The sequence below is a fragment of the Musca domestica genome, unplaced genomic scaffold (genome assembly GCF_030504385.1).
Source record: "Musca domestica strain aabys unplaced genomic scaffold, Musca_domestica.polishedcontigs.V.1.1 421, whole genome shotgun sequence".
Lineage (NCBI taxonomy): Eukaryota > Metazoa > Arthropoda > Insecta > Diptera > Muscidae > Musca > Musca domestica.
Window position 1 is genome coordinate 39,161 of NW_026712330.1, and position 25,393 is coordinate 64,553.

The 25,393-nt window shown below is 37.3% G+C and overlaps 1 protein-coding gene across 1 annotated transcript in view; it reads right to left on the reverse strand.

Moving 5' to 3' along the window:
• Nucleotides 1-390: 390 nt before the first annotated feature.
• The window catches only part of LOC101889220 (knirps-related protein), a 107,403-nt gene continuing 82,400 nt past the window's right edge, over nt 391-25,393 (reverse strand). The window contains exon 4 of the mRNA XM_011297936.3: nt 391-2,196. Within this exon, the coding sequence (XP_011296238.2) occupies nt 424-2,196 (1,773 nt within the window). The 3' untranslated portion in view covers nt 391-423. The remainder of the gene's footprint in view (nt 2,197-25,393) is intronic.

Genomic DNA, 25,393 nt, shown 5'->3' on the forward strand with positions numbered 1-25,393 from the left:
CTACAATTTCCAATTTATTACTCTCTCTTAGAAAGTTCTCAAAAATGTTTTTTGCGATCCCTTTCACTCTTTCTCTCTCATTCCCTTACTCTTCCTTAGTAAAGCTCACTTCAAAAATCATTTTTTTCGATCTGCCCTTTTTCTCCCTATCACTTTCACTTTCTCTTTCCCGCATCTCTCTTTTTTCCCTCTCACTCTGTTGCGTTGTAGAATTTATAAAAAAATGGTAAGACTTCTGTGGGTATGTCACTCGACTCCTCCTATTTTTACTTTACTCTGATGTTTTCCTCTTCAAGCCTGATTTATCCCTTTCTATCCTTTCCCAATTCCTTATTTCCCCAAAGCTTAAAAAAAATTGCGATAGAATTTTTATTTTTGCTCTCTCTCTCTCTCTCTCTCCTACTAATCTCGATCTGCAGTTTCTCAAATCTTCTGTGTCAAATCCAATGCCGCTGCTCCCAATTTAGCAATTTTCCTGGGTATCTCCTCCGGTTCTCCCAATTTGTTACTCTCCTCAGAAAGATTTCTCTTCAAATTCGATTTTTCATGATCTCTTTTTCTAATCAATTCCTCCGAAGTCTTCCACGGATCCAAAACCCTCGCGGTCTTTTCCTTTTCATTTTCTGTTTCAGAGGACGAGGAGGATGAATCACATTTATCATTAGCCCTAATTTGGGCCCCCCTTCCACTATCCTGACTACCATCACTGACCGTGCTGGTCACCGAGCTCACTGCTTTCATGCTCAAATCGATGGGATTGTCTTGAGAGTTATGCTCGGTGGTGGGGTTTTGAGATTTTTCATCATCACATCTGGGATGTGGACCATCATCCACCTCTAAGGGGGAGTGGGGTGGAGTCATTGAAACCACTAAATCTTCATCCTCCTCTTCATTAGCATTCTCTTCTCCAGCCACATTTCTGGCCCTCTCCCCATCATGGCCATTGGCTTGGGATTCAAGAGCGCGATTTTTATGTGGACTCTCCTCCCTCTCTTGTTCCTCCTCCTCATTACTTTGGCGGGAATGATTGTGTTGAGCCCTACCACTCTCCGAGTTGGGTGTTACCAGGGCACTAATGGAATGATCATGTTTACTGATATTCGGCAATTTGGTGGCTGGTGGAGGGCTATGGGCCTGCTGCTGTTGCTGGGATTTTAATACCGCATCCAAATAGAATCTCTTGGTTAACTCCTCGGCAGCCTTACTGCCATTGGGTATGTGATTATTGTTCAAGGCATCGGATCGAGGACTATCAGGTTTATCTTCGGACGGGGTTAGTTTGTGATGACTCTCATGCATGGCCAGGGGACTGGTGGTGGGATTGGGAACACCATGAAATCTGGGAGAATTTTGAAATAATTGATGCATTGCTGCGGCGGCAACCTGTTGCTCCGGTGAGGGTTTCATCAGCCCTGCATGGGCATGTTGATAGAGGGCAGGATGATAGCCGGGGAACAGCAAATGTGATGGAGGTAGAAAACTGGGTGGTGGCATGACAGGCATTGATGACAGGGCGGGAAATGACAAGGGCAAGAAGGGCGGTAGATCTTTCCTCAGGGGATGGGGTGCAGGAACATTGACATTTGTGGAGGCAGAGGAACCGGAGGCCGATTCGGCGGCAACATGTTTGGCTGATAAGTGTAGCAAACCGGGATTACTGGCCGCCACCCCTCTACCATTTACCTCCCCTGAATTATCCGAGTTATGGGAATCCGGCGAACTAACCGAGGGTGAGGTTACCGGATGTTTGGCATATTCTTCCAGGCTCAACATCATCAATTCTTCTTTGGTACGTGGTGGATAGAGCCCTGGATAGGCTCCGGCATGGCCCAGCATACCTAGGGCTGCAGCCGCGGCAGCTGGTGGTGGTATACCACCCCGGGCCGCCAACAAACCCGGATGATGCCCCGCCGTTTGATGCTGTGCCTGTTGCTGTTGTTGATGCTGATGATTTTGCTGATGCGCCGCCATGGCAGCTGCCGCCTGTTGCTGCTGTTCCTGCAACAGACAATGGATCTTAAACCAATTCGAGCGACGTCCATAACGGGAGCCACTCTTGGACATGCCCACCATCAGACATTTGCGCAGGCGGCAAGCCTTGCAGGCGGTGCGATTCTTTTTGTTGATGATGCATTCGCCGTTGTTTTTGCAATCCGAGATGGAAGACAAATTGTTGTAGGAGCGGCCGAAAAATGACTGAAATGGAAATGGAGAAGACGAGAAAGAGATGAGAATCAAATGGAATGGAATTAAATCGATTTTTAAATAAAAAAAAAATATTTAAAAAAATACAAAAATTAAAAAAAAAAAATAGAAAATAACGACGTAAATATTTGGAAGAGGTCAGGGGAGTTCATATAGACGAAATGAAGGTCAGGCAGTTCATAATGACGAACAAAAGACAGAGGGTCCATACAGACGGGCTTAAGGCTAGAGAGTCCATAAAAACGAGCTGTAAGAGGCCAAAGAGCCATATGGACGAGCTGGATAGCAGGGTGTCCATATAGACGGGCTGAAGACCAGAAAGCCCTTAAAGCCCAGCTGAAGGCCAGAAAGTCCTTAAAGACCAGCTGAAGGCCAGGGAGTTGAAATAGACGGGTTGAATATCAGAGTGCCCATATAGACGAGTTGCAGGTCAGAGTGCCAATATGGACGAGCAGGAGGCCAGAGAGCCCATATAGATGAACAGAAGGCCAAAGAGTCCATATAGATGTGCTGGATTCCAGTGAGTCTATATAGACGAGCCGAAGGCAATATGGACGAGCGGGAGGCCAGGAAGTCCATATAGATGAGTTGAAGGTCAGGGAGTCGATATAAATGTACTAAAGCCCGGGAGAGCTCATATGGACGAGCGGAAGGCCAGAAAGTCCATATAGGCGATCTGGAGGCCAGAGAGTCCATGTAGACGAGCTGGGGGCTAGAGAGTCCATATAGACGAGCTGGGGGCCAGAGAGTCCATATATAGACGAGCTGGAGGCCAAAGAGTCCATATAGACGAGCTGGAGGCCAGAGAGCCAATATAGACGAGCTGGAGGCCAGAGAGTCCATATATAGACGAGCTGGAAGCCAGGGAGTCCCTATAGACGAGCTGGAGGCCTGAGAGTCCATATAGACGAGCTGGAGGCCAGGGAGTCCATATAAACGAGCTGGAGGCCAGGGAGTCCATAAAGACGAGCTGGAGGCCAGGGAGTCCATATAAACGAGCTGGAGGCCAGGGAGTCCATATACGCGAGCTGGAGGCCAGGGAGTCCATATAGACGAGCTGGAGGCCAGGGAGTCCATATACGCGATCTGGAGGCCAGAGAGTCCATGTAGACGAGCTGGGGGCTAGAGAGTCCATATAGACGAGCTGGGGGCCAGAGAGTCCATATAGACGAGCTGGAGGCCAGGGAGTCCATATAGACGAGCTGGAGGCCAGAGAGTCCATATAGACGAGCTGGAGGCCAGGGAGTCCATATAAACGAGCTGGAGGCCAGGGAGTCCATAAAGACGAGCTGGAGGCCAGGGAGTCCATATAAACGAGCTGGAGGCCAGGGAGTCCATATAGACGAGCTGGAGGCCAGGGAGTCCATATACGCGATCTGGAGGCCAGAGAGTCCATGTAGACGAGCTGGGGGCTAGAGAGTCCATATAGACGAGCTGGAGGCCAGAGAGTCCATATAGACGAGCTGGAGGCCAGGGAGTCCATATAGACGAGCTGGAGGCCAGAGAGTCCATATAGACGAGCTGGAGGCCAGGGAGTCCATATAGACGACCTGGCGGCCAGGGAGTCCATATAGGCGAGCTGGAGGCCAGGCAGTCCATATAGACGAGCTGGAGGCCAGGGAGTCCATATAGACGAGCTGGAGGCCAGAGAGTCCATATAGACGAGCTGGAGGCCAGGGAGTCCATATAGACGAGCTGGAGGCCAGAGAGTCCATATAGACGAGCTGGAGGCCAGGGAGTCCATATAGACGACCTGGGGGCCAGGGAGTCCATATAGGCGAGCTGGAGGCCAGGCAGTCCATATAGACGAGCTGGAGGCCAGGGAGTCCATATAGACGAGCTGGAGGCCAGGAAATCCTTATAAACGAGATGGAGCCAAGGGAGTACATATATACGGAGTGTAGGCCAGAGAGTCCATATAGACGCACTGAAAGCCAGGGAGTCCATATAGACCAACTGGAGGCCAGAGAGTCCATATAGACGAGCCTGGAAGCCAGAGAGTCCATATAGACGAGCCTGGAAGCCAGAGAGTCCATATAAACTAGCCTGGAAGCCAGAGAGTCCATATAAACGAGCCTGGAAGCTAGAGAGTCCATATAGACCAGCTGTAGTCAAGGGAGGCTACATAGACGAGCTAGATGTGGTGAATGCCGAGGAGTACATACACACAAGCTGGTGTTCAGGGGACCCATACGGACCAGCTGAAGGCCAAAAAATCCATTTAGACAAGCCGGAGGCCTTGGTTACCTCAGGGTCCGGGAGAATTCAACATGGGAATATTTTTTTTCTTTTTTAAATATTTTTTTTTATAAAAATTTCAATTAAATCAGTTTTGAAAAAAATAATTAAAAACAGAAAAAAACTAAATCACACCGAAATCCTTCCCATCCAACTAGCACCCTTCCTCTCTCTCTTTCCCTCTCTCTTGGCTGTCATTATCAAATCATGTTTCGCCCATTGACTGTTAACGCTAATTTGTAGCCAAGCATTAGTTGCCAGGGCCTGAAGAGCAAAATTTCTACGTAGGTGTTTTTTTCGGTTTGGTTTTGGATTTCAACGATTTTGGCTTTTTTTGGGTGTAGGTTTGGTTTGGTTTTCGGGGTAAGTCTGGCTGCCAAACTGACGGTCTGTCTGGCTGGCTGGCTGGCAACATATCCGCTGTGTATATTTGGTTTGGTTTGCCTTTATTTTGAGTCATTAAGATTTATGTTTTGGTCCAAAGTAATTTGCTGCCTTAAAGTGATTAATTTGTCAACAAAATTAAAATTAATTTATATCGTGATTTTAAAGCTGCCATGATATTTATGAGTTCAATTCTGACAAACGGCGGCGGCGATGGCGACGAAGCAACGACGACGCCAACGACAATGTCCAACAGCTTATAATAACATTCAATATTTTGTTGTTTCATTTTTTTGCTTTTTTGGTTTGTCTTAAATGTCAATGGGAAGGTAAGTACAACTGCCAAAGGTATGGTAATCAATATGTCATTGATATATGGGTGTTATTAACCCATTGGGGGATGTTTGGAAATACAGAAAATTTTCAAATTATGTTAGAAAAAATAAAAACAATAATAATTACAAAACTCCTCATTCTTTCAATTTCCTCCTCATGTAGTCCATGATTTCAGCCTTAAGGTATACCACAAGTGGACTTGAATATCTGGAATAAAATGGCCAGAAGTTGTCCTTGATTTTTTTTCAGGACAAAATAATACAATTTAATTTAAATTTCCAACTTGATATAGGTTATGGGAACTTTCAATTTCGCCCACAATGTTGCCATGATTTTATCTCAAATTCAGCCTAAAAGTCGGGCAGGGCAAACTATATGATACCCTCCACCAATATGCGCATATAGTAGAGCTCCCGTAACAAAAAAAAAAAATCATATTGGGGATTTATGTACAGTTGATCATACCAACTATGAATGTTGCTTGAATGCGTATCACGGCTTTAGAGTCGTCTCAATTTGGGACAATTTTCTGTCACAGGTTGTAGTACCCATTAAGATCACCACATGTGAGATTTGAAACAATTCCAGAGAATAATGTAGCTAAATCATAATAATATTGGGAGGTACTGTTGTAAGTGGGCTATACGAAGACCTGGACCTGTACAGCCAATATTCTGTCACAAGCTGAAGTATCCATTACGAACTTCAAATACTAAATTTGAAATAGTTCCGGTAAATAATGTCGCTAAAATCATCAAAATACCGAATATCGGGAGGTACCATTATATGGGGGCTATATGAAGACCTGGACCTGTACAGACAATTTTCTGTCATAGGCTGTAGTATTCATTACGAACTTCAAATACCAAAATTGAAACAATTCCGGTAAATAATGTCGCTAAAATCATCAAAATACCGAATATCGGGAGGTACCGATCTATGGGGGCTATACCAAAAGGTAGACCTACATGGCCCATTTTAAATTTCAAAAGTCCTGCAGACCAAGCACATATTTGAGTAAAATTATATAAACCTACTTCAATTCGTTCGGAGGCTAGAGTGATTTCCACAGACTGATACGAAGACCTGGACCTGTACAGCCAATATTCTGTCACAAGCTGTAGTATCCATTACGAACTTCAAATACTAAATTTGAAATAGCTCCGGTAAATAATGTCGCTAAAATCATCAAAATACCGAATATAGGGAGGTAAAGTCATATAGGGTGGCTATACCAAAAAGTGGACCTATATGGTCCATTTTCATTTTCAAAAGCCCTGCAGACCAAACATACATTTAAGTAAAATTATATCGACCTACTTCAATTCATTCGGAGGCTAGAGTGATTTTCACAGACTGTCAGACGAACGGACGGACGGACAAAAATCGACATAGAATTTTATGCAGATCATGAGGGGTCTAAAATTTTTTTTCGAGGTAATACAAACGAAATGACATATTGAATATACCCTCCTTATTATATTGTGGAGGGTATAAAAATATATCGCATTTGGGCTAATATTACATATGGATGGTGGACAATAACCTTAAATCGGATGAAGATGTATATCAAAGCTATATAAAAATCTGAACAGATCTCGAAAAAATTTGGCACAGGTACTTTTCGAGCTGTATCTGATGTCCGGTTTCAAATATCCTTATTTTTGAGTGCATATTACGAATGTGAGGGACTTAAAACCCCAAATCGGAACCGATTTTCACCAAATTTGAAATACTTGCTTCTGGGCAGAATTCCTTTGGATGTGCCAAAATTCAGTCCTTCTGGGTTGATATTAGCCATTTGATGCACAATGAACCTGAAATCGGTTAAAGATATATATATATATATGGGAGCTATATCCAAATCTGAACCGATCTCAATAAAATTTGGCAGAGGTGTTTTTGAGCTATATCTGATGTCCGGTATCAAATATCATTGTTGTGGAGAGCATATTATGCATGCGAGGGACTTAAAACCCCAAATCGGATAAAACATATATATGGGAGCTATAGCTATATCTAAACCGATTTTCACCAAATTTGATGTACTTGCTTCTAGGCTGAATTCCTTTGGAAGTGCCAAAATTCAGTCCATTTGGGCTGATATTAGCCATTTGGGGCACAATTAAAGCAAAATCGGTTGAAGATTTATTTGGGAGCCATTCCCAAATCTGAACCTATCTTGATAACATTTACATTGAACAGGTATTTCCGAGCTCTATAAGTTATCTGGTATCAAATATCATGGTTGTCGAATGCATAGGAATTTAAAACCCCAAATTGGACGAAATAGAGGTATGAGAGCTATAGCGATATGTCTGAACCGATTTTCACCAAATTTTAAGTACTTAGGTCGGATGGGCCAAAATTCAAGACTTTTGGCCACATTGGATCACCATTTACCCGAAATCGGTTGGAAGTATATATGGGAGCTATATCCAAATTTGACCTGATATCGATAACATTTGACGGAGGCATTTTTGACCTCCATAATTTATCAGGTACCAATATCATTCTTGTGGAGTACATATTACGAGACATAAAACCCTAAATCGGATGAAACATATAGCCATATCTAAACCGATTTTCATCAAATTTGCAAAAGTTGTTTCTAGACTGAATTCGTTCTGATGTGCAAAAATTCAGGTCAAATTGGGCTGATATTGGTCATTTTGTAGACAATTAAGCCGAAATCGGTTGAAGATATATATGGGAGCTATATTTAAATTTAAACCGATTCTCATCAATTTCAATGGGGTTAGTCCTTTGGGGCAATCAAATATTGTTTGGAAAATGTCATCTGAATCTGATAATAAACTCGAGCTGCATTCTCCAGTTCGTCGCTTAAGTCTTTTGTTCGCAGGAAAGAGATCACAAGACTATTCATATTTTGTGAGGACATGACCGATGGTCTATCTAATTTTCGAAGCAAATTAGAAAAAAATCATCTGCAAGTCACAGTAGGTGTCTAAAAAAAAATAAATTGTCTATGCAGGCCCAGGTCTTCATGTATTGGGAGGTACCGATACATGCGGTATTTTGATGATTTTAAATACATTTTCATCGGATTTTTTTTTAAGTTTCGTATTTGAATATTTTAATGGCCTATGACAAAAGTTGCCTAATGCAGTTTTCGTATAGACCCCAATATAACGGCTATATTCGATATTATGAAGATTATAACAGATTTTAAAGGGATTTTATTTTATTTATTTTTTTTTTTTGAAAATTTCCAAATTCCTTTCGAAATGGTGGAGGTATTTAAAGTTTGGCCTGGCCGAACTTACTGCCTTTTAACTTCTTTCCTTTCAACAGATCAGGAGTTGCTTACAATTTCCTTCTCCATAGAAGATCGGACTCCAATTTCTGCATAACTAGAGGCTACGCGTAGCCTTAAAAGTTTCCCCCTAAATATCGATCTGCTTTTATTTTTTGCCTCAACATAGAACAGTTTTTTTTTTTAATTTCTTCTCTTTAATTATTCCAAGGGTCGACTTCAATTACTTCCTTTAAATAGATCAGGAATTACCTCCCAATATCTTCCTTTTTATATCCTCCACCATACTATGGAGGGTATATTAATTTTGTCATTCCGTTTGCAACTCCTCGAAATACTCATGTCAGACCCAACAACGTATATATATTCTTGATCAGCGTAAATTTCTAAGACGATTTAGCCCTTTCCGTCTGTCTGTCCGTCTGTGGAAATCACTCTAGCTTCCGAACAAAATGAAGTAGATTGATAAAATTTTACTCAAATATGTATTATGTCTGCAGGACTTTTGGTATTGACAATGGGCCATGTAGATCCACGTCTTCGTATAGTCCCCATATAACGGTACCTACCGATAATCGGTATTTTGATGATTTAAGCGACAATTTTTACAGAAATTGTTTCAAATTTGGTATTTGAAGTTCGAATTGGATACTACATCCAAACACAGAAAATGAGCCATGTAGGTCCACGTCTTCGTATAGCCCCCATACAACGGTACCCCCCCCCCCCCTGATATTCGGTATTTTGATGATTTAAGCGACATTACTTACCGGAATTGTTTCAAATTTGGTATTTGAAGTTTGAAATGGATACTACAGCCTAAGACAGAAAATTGTATGTGCAGGTCCACGTCTTCGTAGAGCCCCCATATAACGGTAGCCCCCCGATATTCGGTATTTTGATGATTTTAGAGACATTATTTGCCGGAATTGTTTCAAAATTTGGTATCTGAAGTTCGTAATGCATACTACAGCCTGTGGCAGAAAATTATGACAAAAGTTGCGTATGCTGATCTACGGCCTCGTATAGACCCTAATATAAGGCTAAATTCGGTATTTTTAAGATTTTAACAGAGTTTTTAATTGAATTGAATTCCATTACGAATAACTTTTTTTTCTAGAAAATTCTCATCAAAATGCTTTTGTACGCTGGTAAACAATATAATGGGCTGTCACTGGACTAATTTTAACAGCTGTCGGACTAGTGGTTTAGAAATGACAGCAGTCTGAAATTTGTTGCAGTTTTTTTTTTTTTTATCTCACCCGTATAAACCACAAAACTTCTTGAGTTTCTTTTATAAAATTGCACAGATGCTGTCTTTGATTTTTTGTCTAACCTAAATTTTCAACTTGATATGGGGTATGAGAACTTTCAATTTTAACCAAAAAAATGGCCACGATTTTGTCTCCATTTCAGCCTCAAAATATGCAATGTGTATTTATCTAGCCTTCTACCCTTAAAATTATAAAAAAATTAAATTGTCCAGATGGTGACCTAGATTTTTTAGGAAAATGGAATAGTGTCTCACCTAGAAATTTTCAACTTAATATAGGACACGAGAACTTTGAGTTTCAGCCACTATATGGCTAAGATTTTGTTTCCATTCCAGCCTCAATATATGCATTATTTCATCATTAATTTTAGCGTTAAGATTAAAAAATAAAAAAAAAAATTGACCAGATGCTGTCCTCGATTTTTAGGATTATAGCTGAGTATCTAACCGGAACTCCCAATTTGATACGGGGTACAATATAGCCGCGATTTTTTTTCTCAATTTCAGCCTCAAAATATGCAATGTTTCGTTGTATACTTTAACCCTAAAATTATGTTCGTAATTTGCTTGAAATTTAAGTTAAAAGTGATTTTCTAATGAAATTTTTTTTAAAGAAAGTACAGAAAAAGTTCTCCTCTCTTTTAAATATAAAATAGTTTAATTTTTATACCCTCCACCATACTATGGAGGGTATATTAATTTTGTCATTCCGTTTGTAACTCCTCGAAATATTCATGTCAGACCCAACAAAGTATATATATTCTTGATCAGCGTAAAATTCTAAGACGATTTAGCCATGTCCGTCTGTCTGTCTGTGTGTCTGTCTGTCCGTCTGTCTGTCTGTCTGTCTGTCTGTCTGTCTGTTGTAATCACGCTATCTTTCGAACAAATTAAGATAGAAGGCTAAAATTTTGCACACATGTATATTTTCCCAGTAGGCAGGTTAAGTTCGTAAATGGGCCATGTAGGTCCAAGTTATCATATAGCCCCCATATAACGGTACCTCCCGATATTCGGTATTTTGATGATTTTAGCGACATTATTCACCGGAAATATTTCAATTTTGGTATTTGAAGTTCGTAATGGATACTACAGCTTAAGACAGAAAATTATCTGTGCAGGTCCACGTCTTCATATAGCCCCCACATAACGGTACCCCCCGATATTCGGTATTTTGATGATTTTAGCGACATTGTTTATCGGAATCGTTTCAAATTTGGTATTTGAAGTTCGTAATGGATACTTCATCTAAAGTCAAAAAATGAGCCATGTAGGTCCACGTCTTCATATAGCCCCCATATAACGGTACCCCCGATATTCGGTATTTTAATGATTTTAGCGACATTATTTACAGGGATTGTTTCAAATTTCGCATGTGAAGTTCGTAATGGATACTTCAGCCCATGCCAGAAAATTGTCTGTGCAGGTCCACGTCTTCGTATAGCCCCCATATAACGGTACCCCCCCATATTCGGTATTTTGACGATTTTAGCTACATTATAAACAGATTTTTCTTCAAGTTTCGCATTTAAATATTGTAATAATTTATGACAAAAGTTGCCTATGCAGGCCCACGTCGTCGTATAAGCATTCGGTATTTTTAAGATTTTAACTGAATTTTTAACGGTTTTTTTTTGGAAATTGCCAAATTTGTACCAAATGGTGGAGGGTATTAAAAGTTCGGCCCGGCCGAACTTACAGCTTTTTTACTTGTTATTAATTTAATTTAATTTAATTTTAAAATAAAAAAAAACTTTTAATGGATTAAGAAAAATTCTTCGATATTATATTGGCTTCCATACCAATTATTTCTTAAATTATAATTGCATTTGACTTCCGTGGCTAATATTAAAAATTCCAAAAAAAAAAAAAATTAATATTCATTTTGATATAAACAAATAACCGTTAGAAGCTCCCGCTAATCACATCATCAGCATCTGTTTTATTATCCACAGAACTGTTATAAAAATGCCTTAATAGAAACTGGAGCTAATACAACGGCTGCCATAAATCAATTTTAGTACACACTCAATACAAAAATTCTGGTTTTTGTTATTTTAATTTTTTTTCTGTCTGAAACTGAAACTGGCCACAGACAACAGAAGAAAAATATACAGTTGACATAAATAAATAAATTTTGTTATAATTTGCACGAAAATGTTGTGTCTTAATTTGCTACTTTTTGTTCCTTTGCTACATTTTCATTTCGAAATGCGAGTATCGAGTTCTGTTTGGAAACCAAAACAAAAAAAAATTAAAATGTTTTGTGTGGTTTGCCATAAATTTAACACCGTCCACACCAAAAATCTAAAACAAAATATAAAATATGATTTTAATTAAGATTTTAAATAAAACTCCAAAAAAAAAAACGGTATCTGTAGCTGAGTAGCTGCTTGCCTTTGTTTCACTTCCAAATTACCAAGAAAATTTATTAGATGCCAAGTGTAAGCCGAGACATAATGGGATGGGGATGGGGGAATTTTTTTTAGCTGTTGTTTTGTTCGAATCCAATTTAATCAGATTTAGCAATTCAGATTATCTACGAAGTATACACAAATTCGCTGTGGATCAATAAATTATTTTGATTATGGTGTTAATTTTCGTCTGGCCATTAAATTTCATGGTAATTTTTGGCGGGTTAACTTTATTATTAGATCTTTTGTCTTTGTGTTTTATATAAGTTATTTTTTTAGAAATATTTAAACAAAATTATGGCAATTTGTGGCGAAAATTATTGGTAATTAAATTAATGCACTGAAATGTGACAAGATATCTTGATAATCATTAAGAAATCATGGTTTATTTCTAGAATGGAATTGAGGACAACTTGTTGCCTATTTTGAGGCTGACAAGAAAGAAAAAAATCCTTGTCTATTTTTAGAATGAAATTTAAATAAGGAAGATATTGGGGTGTAATTCCTGACCTACCTAAAGGGAGTAATTAAAGTTAACCTTTGGAACAATTGAAGCGAAGAAACTAAAAAAAATTGTTCTATTTTGAGGCACGAAATAAAAACAGACCGATATTTTTGGTGGACATTTTGAAGGCTACTCGTGGTAATTAAATTAATGAACTGAAATATGGCAAGATATGCTGATAATTATTAAAAAAAATCATGCTCAAATCATGGTTTCAAGAATGCACTTGTGGGTAAATTGTTGCCTATTTTTAGGCTGACAAGGAATGAAATATAAATAATCAAGATGTTGGGGGGTAATTTCTGACCTACTTAAAGGGAGTAATTGAAGTCATCCTTTGGGAAAATTGAAGGAAAGAAATCGAAAAAAAATATTGTTATTTTTTGAGACTAACAATGATAGCAGATTGATACTTAGAGAAAACTTTTAAGGCTACCCATAGTCTTTAGTTAGACAAAAATTAGAGTCTAATCCTCTATGGAAAAGGAAATTGTAGACAACTCCTGATCTGGTGAGAGGAAATAAGTCAAAAAGCAGAAAGATCGACCGGGCCGAACCTTGAATACCTTCCACCATTTCGAACAAATTTGGAAATTTTCAAAAAAAAAAAGAAATAAAATAAAAATAAAATCCTTTAAAAATCCTGTAAAACTCTTAAAAATGCCGAATATGGCCGTTTTATTGGTGCCTATGCGAAGACCTGGACCTGTAAAGGCAAAATTTGTCATTGGCCATTACAAAATTCAAATACGAAACTTGAAAAAAAAAATCCGCTGAATAATGTCGCTAAAATCATGAAAATACCGCATATAGGAAGGTACTTGTATATAGGGGGGTTATACCAAAACGTGGACCTGAACAGATAATTTTCTATCTTAGGCTGTAGTATCCATTACGAAATATATCAAATATCAAATTTAAAACAATTCAGTTGAATAATGCCCGTTAAATCATCAAAATACCTAATATCGGGAGGTACCGATATATTGGGGCTATACGAAGACCTGGATCTGCATAGACAATTTTCTCTCATAGGCTCTAGTGCCCATTAGGAGCGTCAACTAAGAAATATGAAACAATTCCGATGAATATTGTGTCTAAAATTAAAAATCGAATATGAAGACCTTGATGGGGGATATACGATATCGTGGACCTATATAGACTATACTCTCCCAGGGGGTAAAGTACTCAGAAGGAACTCCTTGTGTGGATTGTCAGGCAAATTTGGCTGCAATCATCAAAATACCGAATATCGTGGGTACCGTTATATGGGGCTATATGACATCGTGGACCTATATGACATTGTTTGGCCCATGGATGAACCATATTGAAATTGGTGAGACCCGGTTCAAATTTAGATATAGTTCCCATATATATTTTCAACTGACTTCGGCTTAATTATGAACCATATGGCCAATATCAGCCAAAATTTCCTGGATTTTGACACATCCGACCGAATTCATTCAATGTAAAAGTAAGCAAATTGTGTAAGAATCGGTGCAGATTTAGCTATAGCTCTCATATATATGTTTCATCTGATATGCACTTCTCAACAATAATCTTTGATAGCAGATATCAGATACTGTGTATATGTGTTTTAAATTTTTTCCGATTTGGATATAGCTCCCAAATTAACTGAACCTTGGTAATTCCGACGGAATTCAGTCCACCGAGAGCTCTAATAAATACGCATAGTGGTGTAGGGTATTATAAACTCGGCCCGTCCGATTTTTGAGCTTTCCTTACTGGTTTTATATTTTTCAGATGAAGTATGAAAATGGGTCACTTGGGACTATAATTGACATTTTCTAAAAAATATCACATATCTCATATAAAGTGAAATGAGTAGCCAAAATAGTCCGAGCCTGGCACATCGCAATATTTATATGATATTTATTTAGGTCCGATACGAAATGGACGATAATGGCCTATTCCTTCGGAACCTATTCCATAGAGGACCGACAGTTTGAATAATCATCACAGAACTCAAAATATATTTAAATATTCGGGTATTGACTTAGGGTTTACATCGGTCGGCAAATATTGTTATTTAGTAACTTCATGAAAATTCATGATTACCTTCAACATCTGATTTATTGTCCGAAGGGTTTCTATAGACACAATGTTTTTTTTTTTAATATTTTATTATTATCTTTTATCTGAAAATTCAAACATCCATACAACTATGTTCTTCAAACAAAAGACTTAAGACACAAACATTGATTGCAGCATAATCCTGTTGTCTATGGAGGATACGCCTAAAGTTTTTCTGCATCTAAATATGGATCCGAAGAAATTAGTTTTTGTCTTTCCCCTAAAAAAAAGACTTCAGTCACAAACATTAAACGACACCTCTCAGCATTTTGCACATTTTTTCTTTAAATAAAAATCTAGAACTAATTAAAAGAATTTCACAAAAAATCATGATTGCCCTAAACGATTGATTTATTTGCCGAAGATTGTGGGTGAGTGGTTCAATTAAAATTCGCCTTCAACTCAACTACAGTGCACTGATTTTGTCAATAGCTTAAATTCAAAAAAATCCCACAAAAGATGTCAAAGTTGCTGATGCCCTTAGGTAATTTTGGGAATTCAATTCCAGAGACGTAGGCAGAATTGCATTTTGAAACCATTTTGGGGGAGGAAAAAAAATATCTGTTACATATTAAATGAACAGAAAATGTCAGAATATTTTTCATGGGGAGCCGTTTCCTTGGCCCCCAAAAAAATATCAAAGTTATTGGCATCTTTAAGTAATTTTGAAATACTTATCCAGAGACGTAGGCAGAAATACATTTTGGAATCGTGCCGTCGGGGCCAACTGGGGAAAAATTAATTCTTCCATTTAAAATGTCAAGAAGATATCTATAGCTCCCCCATGACACCCTCCTCTGCGTACCTCCCTATTCCATGCCAATTCTGCAAAAATAATAACAAATGTTTAATATCTCATTTGATAATTGATTTAAATGTGTCTTTAAAATAGCCATTCGTTGAGAGACTCTCCAAACAAGGTTTAAATGAATGAAGCGCTTGCTTGAGGTGATCGAAACTTTGGTATTTTTTAGTGCCAACCCTGCTTTACAAAATACTCCAGATACAATAATCTAACGGATTGGTGTCCGGAGATTTTGGTGGCGAAGCGAGGAACCTCATTTTGTAACCATGCTTGGGTGGCGCGTGGTGAGTGGTGATGGTGCTGAGTCCTGTTGGAATGTCCAAGGTCTGCGGCTAAAATGTTTGCGTCCCCAAGGCTTTAATACACCCTCCAGAATATTTTCGCGTTAATATTCGGCATTTATTCTGATGCCACGGCCGATTATGACAGAAAATTTCATATGCAGGTCCAGTCCCCTTATAACAATACCTCCCTATATTCGGCATTTTTAAACATTTTTAACGGATTCTATTTTTTGTTTTTTTTATACCCTCCTGCACAGATGGAGGGTATATTAAGTTTGTCATTCCGTTTGTAACACCTCGAAATATACGTTTAAGACCGCAGAAAGTATATATATTCTTGATCAGCATAAAATTCTATGTCGATTTAGCTATGTCCGTCCTCTAGCTTCCGAACGAAATGAAGTAGGTTGATAAAATTTTACTCAAATGTGTATTATGTCTGCAGGACTGTTGGTATTGAAAATGGGCCATGTAGGTCCACGTCTTCGTATAGCCCATATATAACGGTACCTCCCGATATGCGGTATTTTGATGATTTTACCGATATTTTTCTGAAGAATTGTTTCAAATTTGGTAGTTAAAGTTCGTAATGGAAACTACAGCCTATATCAGAAAATTGTCTGTGCGGGTCCACGTCTTCGTATAGCCCCCATAAAACGATACCTACCGATATTCTGTATTCTAATCATTTTAGCGACATTATTCACCGGAATTGTTTCAAATTTGGTATTTGAAGTTGGTAATGGCTACTACAGCCTGTGACAGAAAATTGTCTCTGCAGGTCCACGTCTTCGTATAGCCCCCATAAAACGGTACCTCCCGATATTGGGTAATTTGACGATTTTAGCAAATTTATTCACCGGAATTGTTTCAAATTTGGTATTAGAAGTTCGCAATGGGTACTACAATCTGTGACAGAAAATTGTTTGTGCAGGTCCACGTTTCCCTATAGCCCCCATATAACCGTACCTCCCGATATTCGGTATTTTGATGATTATAGGGACATTTTTCAGCAGAATTGTTTCAAATTTCGTATTTGAAGTTCGTAATGAATACTACAGCCTATGACAGGCGATTGCCTATGCAGGTCCACCTCTTCGTATAGCCCCCATACAACGGTACCTCCCATATTCGGTATTTTGATGATTTTAGCTACACTAATTACCGGAATTGTGTCAATTCTGGTATTTGAAGTTCGCAATGGGTACTACAATCTATGACAGAAAATTGTTTGTGCAGGTCCACGTTTCCCTATAGCCCCCATATAACCGTACCTCCCGATATTCGGTATTTTAATGATTTTAGGGACATTTTGCAGCAGAATTATTTCAAATTTGGTATTTAAAGTTCGTAACAGAAAATTGTCTGTGCAGGTCCACTTCTTCGTAGAGCCCCCATATAATGGTACCTCCCGATATTCGGTATTTTGATGATTTAAGGGACATTTTTCAGCAGAATTGTCTCAATTTTGTTATTTGAAGTTCGTAATGAATACTACAGCCTATGACAGGAGATTGTCTATGCAGGTCCACGTCTTCGTATAGCCCCCATATAACCGTACCTTCCCATATTCGGTATTTTAATGATTTTTCCGACATTATTCACCTCAATTGTTTCAAATTTCTAATTTGAAGTTCCCAATAGGTACTACAATCTATGATAGAAAATTAGCTATGCAGGTCCAGGCCTTCGTATGGCCCCTTTATATCGGTACCTCCCCATATTCGGTACTTTGATGATTGTAGCTACTTTATTTTCCGGAATTGTTTCAAACTTCGTATTTGCACTTCGTAATAGGTACTACAATACATGACAGAAAATTAGGTATGCAGGTCCAGGTCTTCCTATAGCCCCCATATAACCGTACCTCCCTATATTCGTCATTTTCACGATTTCGTCACGAATTTCGGCAACATTATTTATCGCAATTGTTTTAAATTTCATATTTGAAGCTCCTAATGGGTACTATAGCCTTTGACAGAAACTTAGCTATTCAGGCCGAGATTTTCGCATAGCCCCCATATAACGGTACCTCCCGATATTGGGTATTTTGACGATTTTAGCGAATTTATTCACCGGAATTGTTTCAAATTTTGTATTTGAAGATCGTAATGGCTACTACAGCCTAAGACAGAAAATTCTCTGTGCAGGTCCACGTCTTCGTAGAGCCCCCGTATAACGGTACCTCCCGATATTTGGTATTTTGAGGATTTTAGCTACTTTATTTTCTGGAATTGTTTCAAATTTCGTATTTGAAGTTGGAAATAGATACTACAACCTATGACAGAAAATTGGCTATGCAGGCTGAGGTCTTCGAATAGCCCCTTAATATCGGTACCTCCCTGTATTCGTCATTTTGCGAATTTCGGCAAACATTATTTATCGGAATTGTTTCAAATTTCGTATTTAAAGTTCCTAATTATTACTATAGCCTATGACAGAAAATTTCGTAGGCAGGTACACGTCTTCGTATAGCCCTTCATATATCGGTATCTCTCCATATATGGTATTTTAAGGATTTATATCCTTCATTCTCCGGAATTGTTTCAAGTTTCGTATTTGATCTTCATAATGGTTACTACAGCCTGTAATAGAAAATTGCCTATGCAGGTCCAGGTCCTCGTATGGCCTCTAAATATCGGTACCCTATATTCGGAATTTTTAAGATCTTAGCAAAATTTTTAACGGATTCTATTTTTTATTTTTTTTTTTAATTTCTAAATTCGTTCCAAATGTTGGAGGGTATTCATAGTTCGAACTTAATGCTTTATAACTTTTTTTTTTTTTTTTTTTTGTTGTTAATATCTTGTAAAACCTTTGGAGCAATTTGTCGGTCAAAGTAATTTGTTATTTATACACGTTAATTTATTTATTTCAGTTTTCATTGTTGGTACTTGATTGTCGTCATGTTTGCCGAGGCTTAGCACTGTATTGCTGCATTTTGAACCATGTGAAGAGGGGGGTAAAGAGAGGGGGGTTGCTTAAACTTAATTGCAATTTATTTTCAAGCCAAACTTTTTGACTTGATGTGGCCCAAAATACCAGACAAATCAGCCCAACTCATCAAAATCAAAGTGCCAATATTGGCAGTTGGCCATGTTGCGGCTGCTGCTGCTGCCATTGTTACGAATAGAAGTATATATGTCCGTCCATCCATCCGCCGCTTTGTCTGTCTGTCTTAGTATTCATTCATCCATCCGTTTTGATTGTTTGTTTTTTTTTTTTTTTTTTTTTTTTTGGAGAGGGAGGTTTTTTGTTTATTTTGCTCTTGAGGCTGTAATGCTCTTTGCAATACCAACCGTTAGTCCCATTTCCGACCCAGTAATCTTGATGCCCAATTAACCTTAAAAGTGCTTGTTTGCATTGTAGGTTTTTTTTTTGCCAAAATGGAAGCTCCCCTAGCCCTCGGATTTTTTTTCATGTGCCACCTCCCCCGCCCTCAAGCTGAGTAGCGGGTGAATTTTTTTGGCGATTTTTTTGTTGATTTTTTTGTTTTTTTTTTTGGATTTTTTTCAAGAAGCAATTGTGATTTACTGCCATCATGTTTGGTTTGGCATAAGTGTTCTAGTACTGGGTAGTAGTCATTCTCCGAATGTATTGCAGCCACCACAAACTGATTGTTTTTTCTTTCTACGTCTTTTGTGGAATAGTTTATTGTTTAACCTTTTTGCAACAAAGTGCAGGCCCATATTGAGACAAGGCTAAGTACAGCAAGAGAGAGAGAGAGAGGCATAAGGGAGGTTGTGAGAGGAGAAGACCCGAAGATGGTGGCTAAGCTTGGTGTTTCGCCTCCAAACTTGGTGATCTTTTCCAAAAAGCAATTGTGCAGTTTCCTCACTCGTTCTTCACTAATGTTTTCGTTGTTGTTGTTCTTGTTGTTGCCTTTTGGTTAAGTTGTTGATTTTTGTATATTTTGCCCCCATTGAATTAAATTGTTTATTTGTTTTGCAGTCTTATTGCCAATGTTGATGTTGTTGCTGTTCTGTTCTGTTAATGGCATTGGAGTTCGAAACGAGCAAAAAAAAAAAATAGAAACAAAACACCAACAACAAAAAGTAAAGCGAAACATTTTTAGTAGGTGGAAAATGATAATGATTTTTGTAACATTTAAAGTGCCATGAAAAACTGCAGAACAACAAAAAACAACAACAACCCCACAATTGTAACTCAGAGCAATCTAAATAAATGAATGAATGAATGAATCACTGGCTGTTTTTTTTTTTTAATGACATTAAATCACGTTTAATCAATTTTGGAGTTTGACACTCACACACACAAACACTCATACACACACACACAGAACACGAGGTGTTTCAAACGTTTTATTCCAAGTTTCTATTATTTCGAGGTTTTCAGGGCATCCAAGAATCAAACTTCAAGACCTTAGCCAATCACTTAGAATGTCTTTGTCGTTTTTTTTTGTTCTGTTGTTTTTTTTTTTTCGTTCCATTGAAATTGTAAAATAATCTCGATTTTCTTGGCAAATTAGATAAAAATCAAAATAGTTTTCAAAATTGATTTTCAAATACCGTAGAAGAAGTAACATTCCTGGAATTTAGCTAATTAAAACGAGCAGTTGATTGGGAATAAATTAAAAACCTTGAACATTCATTCAAAGTTCGATTTTTTTTTGGCTTAAAATCTACATTTTTCTAACATTACCCTTTTTTAAGGTATTTGTTGGGATTTGGGGTCAAACATCCTCAAAAACTAAGATAGGCAAAAAATAGGTCAATTTCTCATAAGATTTGGATTCAATTTTATTATTTTTTTTTTAAATCGTGTATTTCTAAATTAAAAAAAAAGTTTTCGAAACTATTAGGACTATTGCCCCTATGAAACTACATATTTTATTATATTGCCGATTATATGCTGGTCAATTCCGTATTTCCAAATTTTCGAACATTTTGACCTTCAAGCGAGCCAAGAAAGGGGTCTTTTTGGTCCTTTTTATAATTTTTATAGTTTGTCATTCCGTTTGTAACACCTCGAAATATACCATTTTAGACCCCACAAGGTATATATATTCTTGATGAGGATAAAAAGTCTATGTCGATATAGCGATGTCCGTCCGTCTGTTTGTCTGTCCTTAGTCCGTCTATGGAAATCACTCTGGCTTCCGAACGAATTAAAGTAGGTTGATAAAATTTTTCTCAAATGTGTGTTTGGTCTTCAGGACTTTTGGTATTGAAAATGGGTCCATTTAGGTAAGTTATATTATTTAGGCAGTTATGGGTCTTCGTATAGCCTTTATATAACGGTACTTCCGTATATTCGTTATTTTGATGTTTTTTGCGATACTATTCAAAGGAATTCTTTCTTATTTGAATATTGTAAGGTTCTATGACAAAAATTGTCTAAGCAGGTCCACGATCTGTAGATCCCAATGTAATTCCAACTCCCTATATTCGGTATTATTACGATTTCAAAAGAATTTTTAACGAATTTTGCTTTTTTGTTTCGTTTCAAATGGTGCAGGGTATTGGAAGTTCGGTCTGGTTATTTTACTTGTTAAATTACAAAATGTAATGAAGCTCCTTTTCAATTTCGAGGAAGAGAAACAAGTAAAAAACATTAATTTTGGTCCGGGCCGAGCTTTCAATATTCTCCACCCCAAAAAGGTTAACAACAACAGGTACCGTTATATGGGGGCTAAACGACCTACATAGGCAATGACCCATTTCCAAACTGTAATACGAAATTCAAAAAAAAAAAAAAATCCCAAAAGATGTACCTAAAATTATCAAAATACCGAATATCAGGAGATTTCATTATTTCTATTAACCCATATATCAGTCAACTTCTACTTCCCCACAAAGGGTCAACATTTTCAATATCCATGAAGCTTATAAAATACGAAATTAACATCCAACTCCATTCAGACTTCACACATGTCAATATTTCCATCAACACAAGATCTGTTATAAAGATGGTAGAGATCGGATTATTCTTTCTGGTATTTCCTCCGCAAAGGGTCAATGGTCAATACCCAAAACGATCATAAAATCTGTAATAAACATACGGTTGTCTTTATATTTCACACATTCCATTATTTGCACTTACACAAGATCTGCTGTGAAGATGGGATATATCGGTGCACTTCTTCTGGTACCTCCCCCACAAAGGGTCAAAATTTAGAATATTCATGAAACTCATAAAAATCGAAATTAATATCCGATACCAATCAGACTTGACACATTTCAATATTTTTATCAATACTAGATTATTTATAAAGATCGTAGAGATCGGTCTACTCCTTCTGGTACCTCTCTCACAAAAGGGTCAAAATTTTGAATAAGCAAAACGATTATAAGATCCGAAATATGTATACGGTACTCTTAATATTTCATACATCCCATTATTTCTACTAATACTGATGTGCAGATGGAATGTTTTTGACCACTCCTTTTGGTACCTCCCCCACAAAGGGTCAAAATTTTGAATATACATGAAGCTGATAAAAAGCGAAATTAAAATCCGATTTCATTCATACTCGGTACATGTCAATATTTCCATCAACAGAAAATATGTTATAAAGATGGTAGAGATCGGTTTATTTCTTTAGCTACCAGCCCCACAAAGGGTCAAAGTTTTGGAAAATCAATACGAATGTAACGTTCAAAATAAGCATCCGGTAGAGATCGGACCATACGAAATGGAAATGATCGGTCCGATACGAAGTAGACAATATTGGCCCATTCCTACGGAACATACTCTATGTCGACTTAGCGATGTCCGTCCGTCTGTCCGTCTGTGGAAATCACTCTAGCTTCCGAAGGAATTGAAGAAGATTGATAAAATTTTTCTCTAATGTATATTATGTCTGCAAGACTTTTGGTATTGAAAATGGACCATGTAGGTCCACGTTTTGGTATAGCCCCCATATAACTGTACCTCCCGATATTCGGTAATTTTCTGATTTTAGCGAATTTATTCACCGGAATTATTTCAAATTTGGTATTTGAAGTTTGAAATGAATACTACAGCCCATGACAGAAAATTGTCTGTGCGGGTCTACGTCTTCGTATAGCCCCATATAACGGGACCTCCCGATATTCGGTATTTTGATGATTTTAGCGACATTATTTACCGGAATTCTTTCAAATTTGGTATTTGAAGTTCGTAATGAATACTAAAGCCTAAGGCAGAAAAGTGTCTGTGCAGGTCAACATTTTGGTACAGCCCCTATAGTACCTCCCTATATTCGGCATTGATGATTTGGCGACATTATTCACCGGAATTCTTTCAAATTTGGGATTTGAGGTTCGCAGTGAATACTACAGCCCATGACAGAAAATTGTCTATGCGGGTCCACGTCTTCGTATAGCCCCCATATAACGGTACCTCCCGATATTCGGTATTTTGACGATTTTAGCGACATTTTTCACCGGAAATGTTTCAAATTTTGTGCTTGAAGTTCGTAATGGGTACTACAGCCTAAGGCAGGTCAACATTTTGGTATAGCCCCCATATAATAGTACTTCCATATATTCGGGATTTTTTAAGTTTCGCATTCTAATATTGTAATGGCTTATGTCAAAAGTTGCCTATGCAGGTCGACGTCGTCGTATAGATCCTAATATAAGGGTTATATTCGATATTTTTAAGATTTTAACAAAATTTTTAACGGATTTTATTTTATTTTTTTTTTTTTTTTTTTTGAAAATTGCCAAATTCGTTCCAAATGGTGGAGGGTATTCAAAGTTCGGTCCGGCTGAAATTACTGCTTTTTAACTTGTTTTTTTTTTTCAACTTTAGCATTTGAATATTGTAATGGCTTATGTCAAAAGTTGTCTATGCAGGTCCATGTCGTCGTACAGATCCGAATATAACGGCTATATTCGGTATTTTTAAGATTTTAAAATTTTTAAGGGAATTTATTTTTTTGAAAATTGTCAAATTCGTTCCAAATGGTGGGGGGTATTCAAAGTTCGACCCGGCCGAACTTACAGTTTTTTACTTGTTAAATATGTCTTATATGGCAGAGCCAAAAATAATCGATTTACAATTTTGTTCCATGGCCTTATCCTCTTTAACAGACTAAGCGAAATTGCCGTTTTAGGAGCACATTTACATCAAGTATTAAATGATTTTATAATTATCTCAATGACTTTATATGAATTTGTAGTTCTTTCAATAGTTATTTTTTAATTCAAACACCTTAGGCTATTGAAAAACATTGACATCTTTTGTAGGTTGTTAGAGACTCTAACCCAATAACTGCCGAAAATAAATCATTTGTTTACGACAATCATGATTTTTCATGAAATTGTTAGAGATCGTTAAATAAAATTGTGTTGGGAAATTAGTTAAAAAGATTTAGTGGATCTCAAATCAAGTTCGTGGCTTAAGTCTTTTGTTTATATCAGAAAGAATAAGAGGAATAAATCATTATATTATAAAAAATATGTTTTGGGGGAATTTCAAGACTTGTAGAAGAGTTGTAGAGCCTTTATAATTGTCTTTCATTTTTCAACTCTGAACCTTTTATTGACAATTGTACAGGGTCATCATCCCAAAACATGTTTTTTTGTTGCCCTGAGAATTTTCACAGCTTAAGCAAAAAAAAAAAAAAAACTGATGGATCTCAAAATAATGTATTTGGCCTCTACGAATACCTCACATTCTTCATCTCTGAACCTTAAATTCTCAATCCTAACAGATCATCTCAAAATTGGTATTGATTGTTCCATTTCATCTCACAATCATATCACAGGTCATAGTTTATTGACCTGACTGCTCAGAAACGATTAACACTCTTCTAATCCTTTCATCTCCCACCCCCCTCCTTCTCCCACCGTTCCTGTATTGTTATGCACAAATTATTATGTTCTGCTGATGCTGCTGTTCGCCAGCTTAATGTCATTGAATATTTATCGTCTGATAATCGTATCAACAAGTCATTATCTTAAGAGGAGGAGAAGAAAAAAAAAACAAACAGAAGATACTCCAATCTGACAAACAAGTTCTCGCAACGTTATATCATTTCTAAAAATATTTATGTGTTTCCGAAACGATTGCAAATGTCCAAATTAATACGAAATGTTATCAATTAGTTCAAGTATATGGCAAATTTAAAATACTCGTTCGGATGGTTGTGGTTTGCTTCTTTGAAAGCGTATTGTTCAATATCAGGTGTAATTAATGATATCTAAGGCAGGTGGGGGTGAAGGGATGGCAGGGGGTGTGGGGAGGAAAAATTTTACCATCATTTGGGGTGGCAGTTTTTTTTTTTTTTTTTTTTTTTGTTTTTGAGGGAATATAAATTATTTTATTGAGTAATGCAAAGAGAAGGTGAGTATGGAATTATATTCAAGAGGAATAAAAATTAAGAATTTTCATTAAAAAATATTTGAAAATTTGTCAAAAGATTTTCGATAAATTTTCTAGTAATTAAAAAAAATTAAAAATAAATACATAATTTTTGATACATTTTCATTAAAAAAAATTAAAATTATACATCATTTTCGATAAATTCGAAATTCCTTTTCGAAAAATTTTGTATAGATTTTCCATGAAATTTCTACTAATTTTTGATTTCTTTTAAATTGAAATTGCTATTCGAAAATTTCCCAATA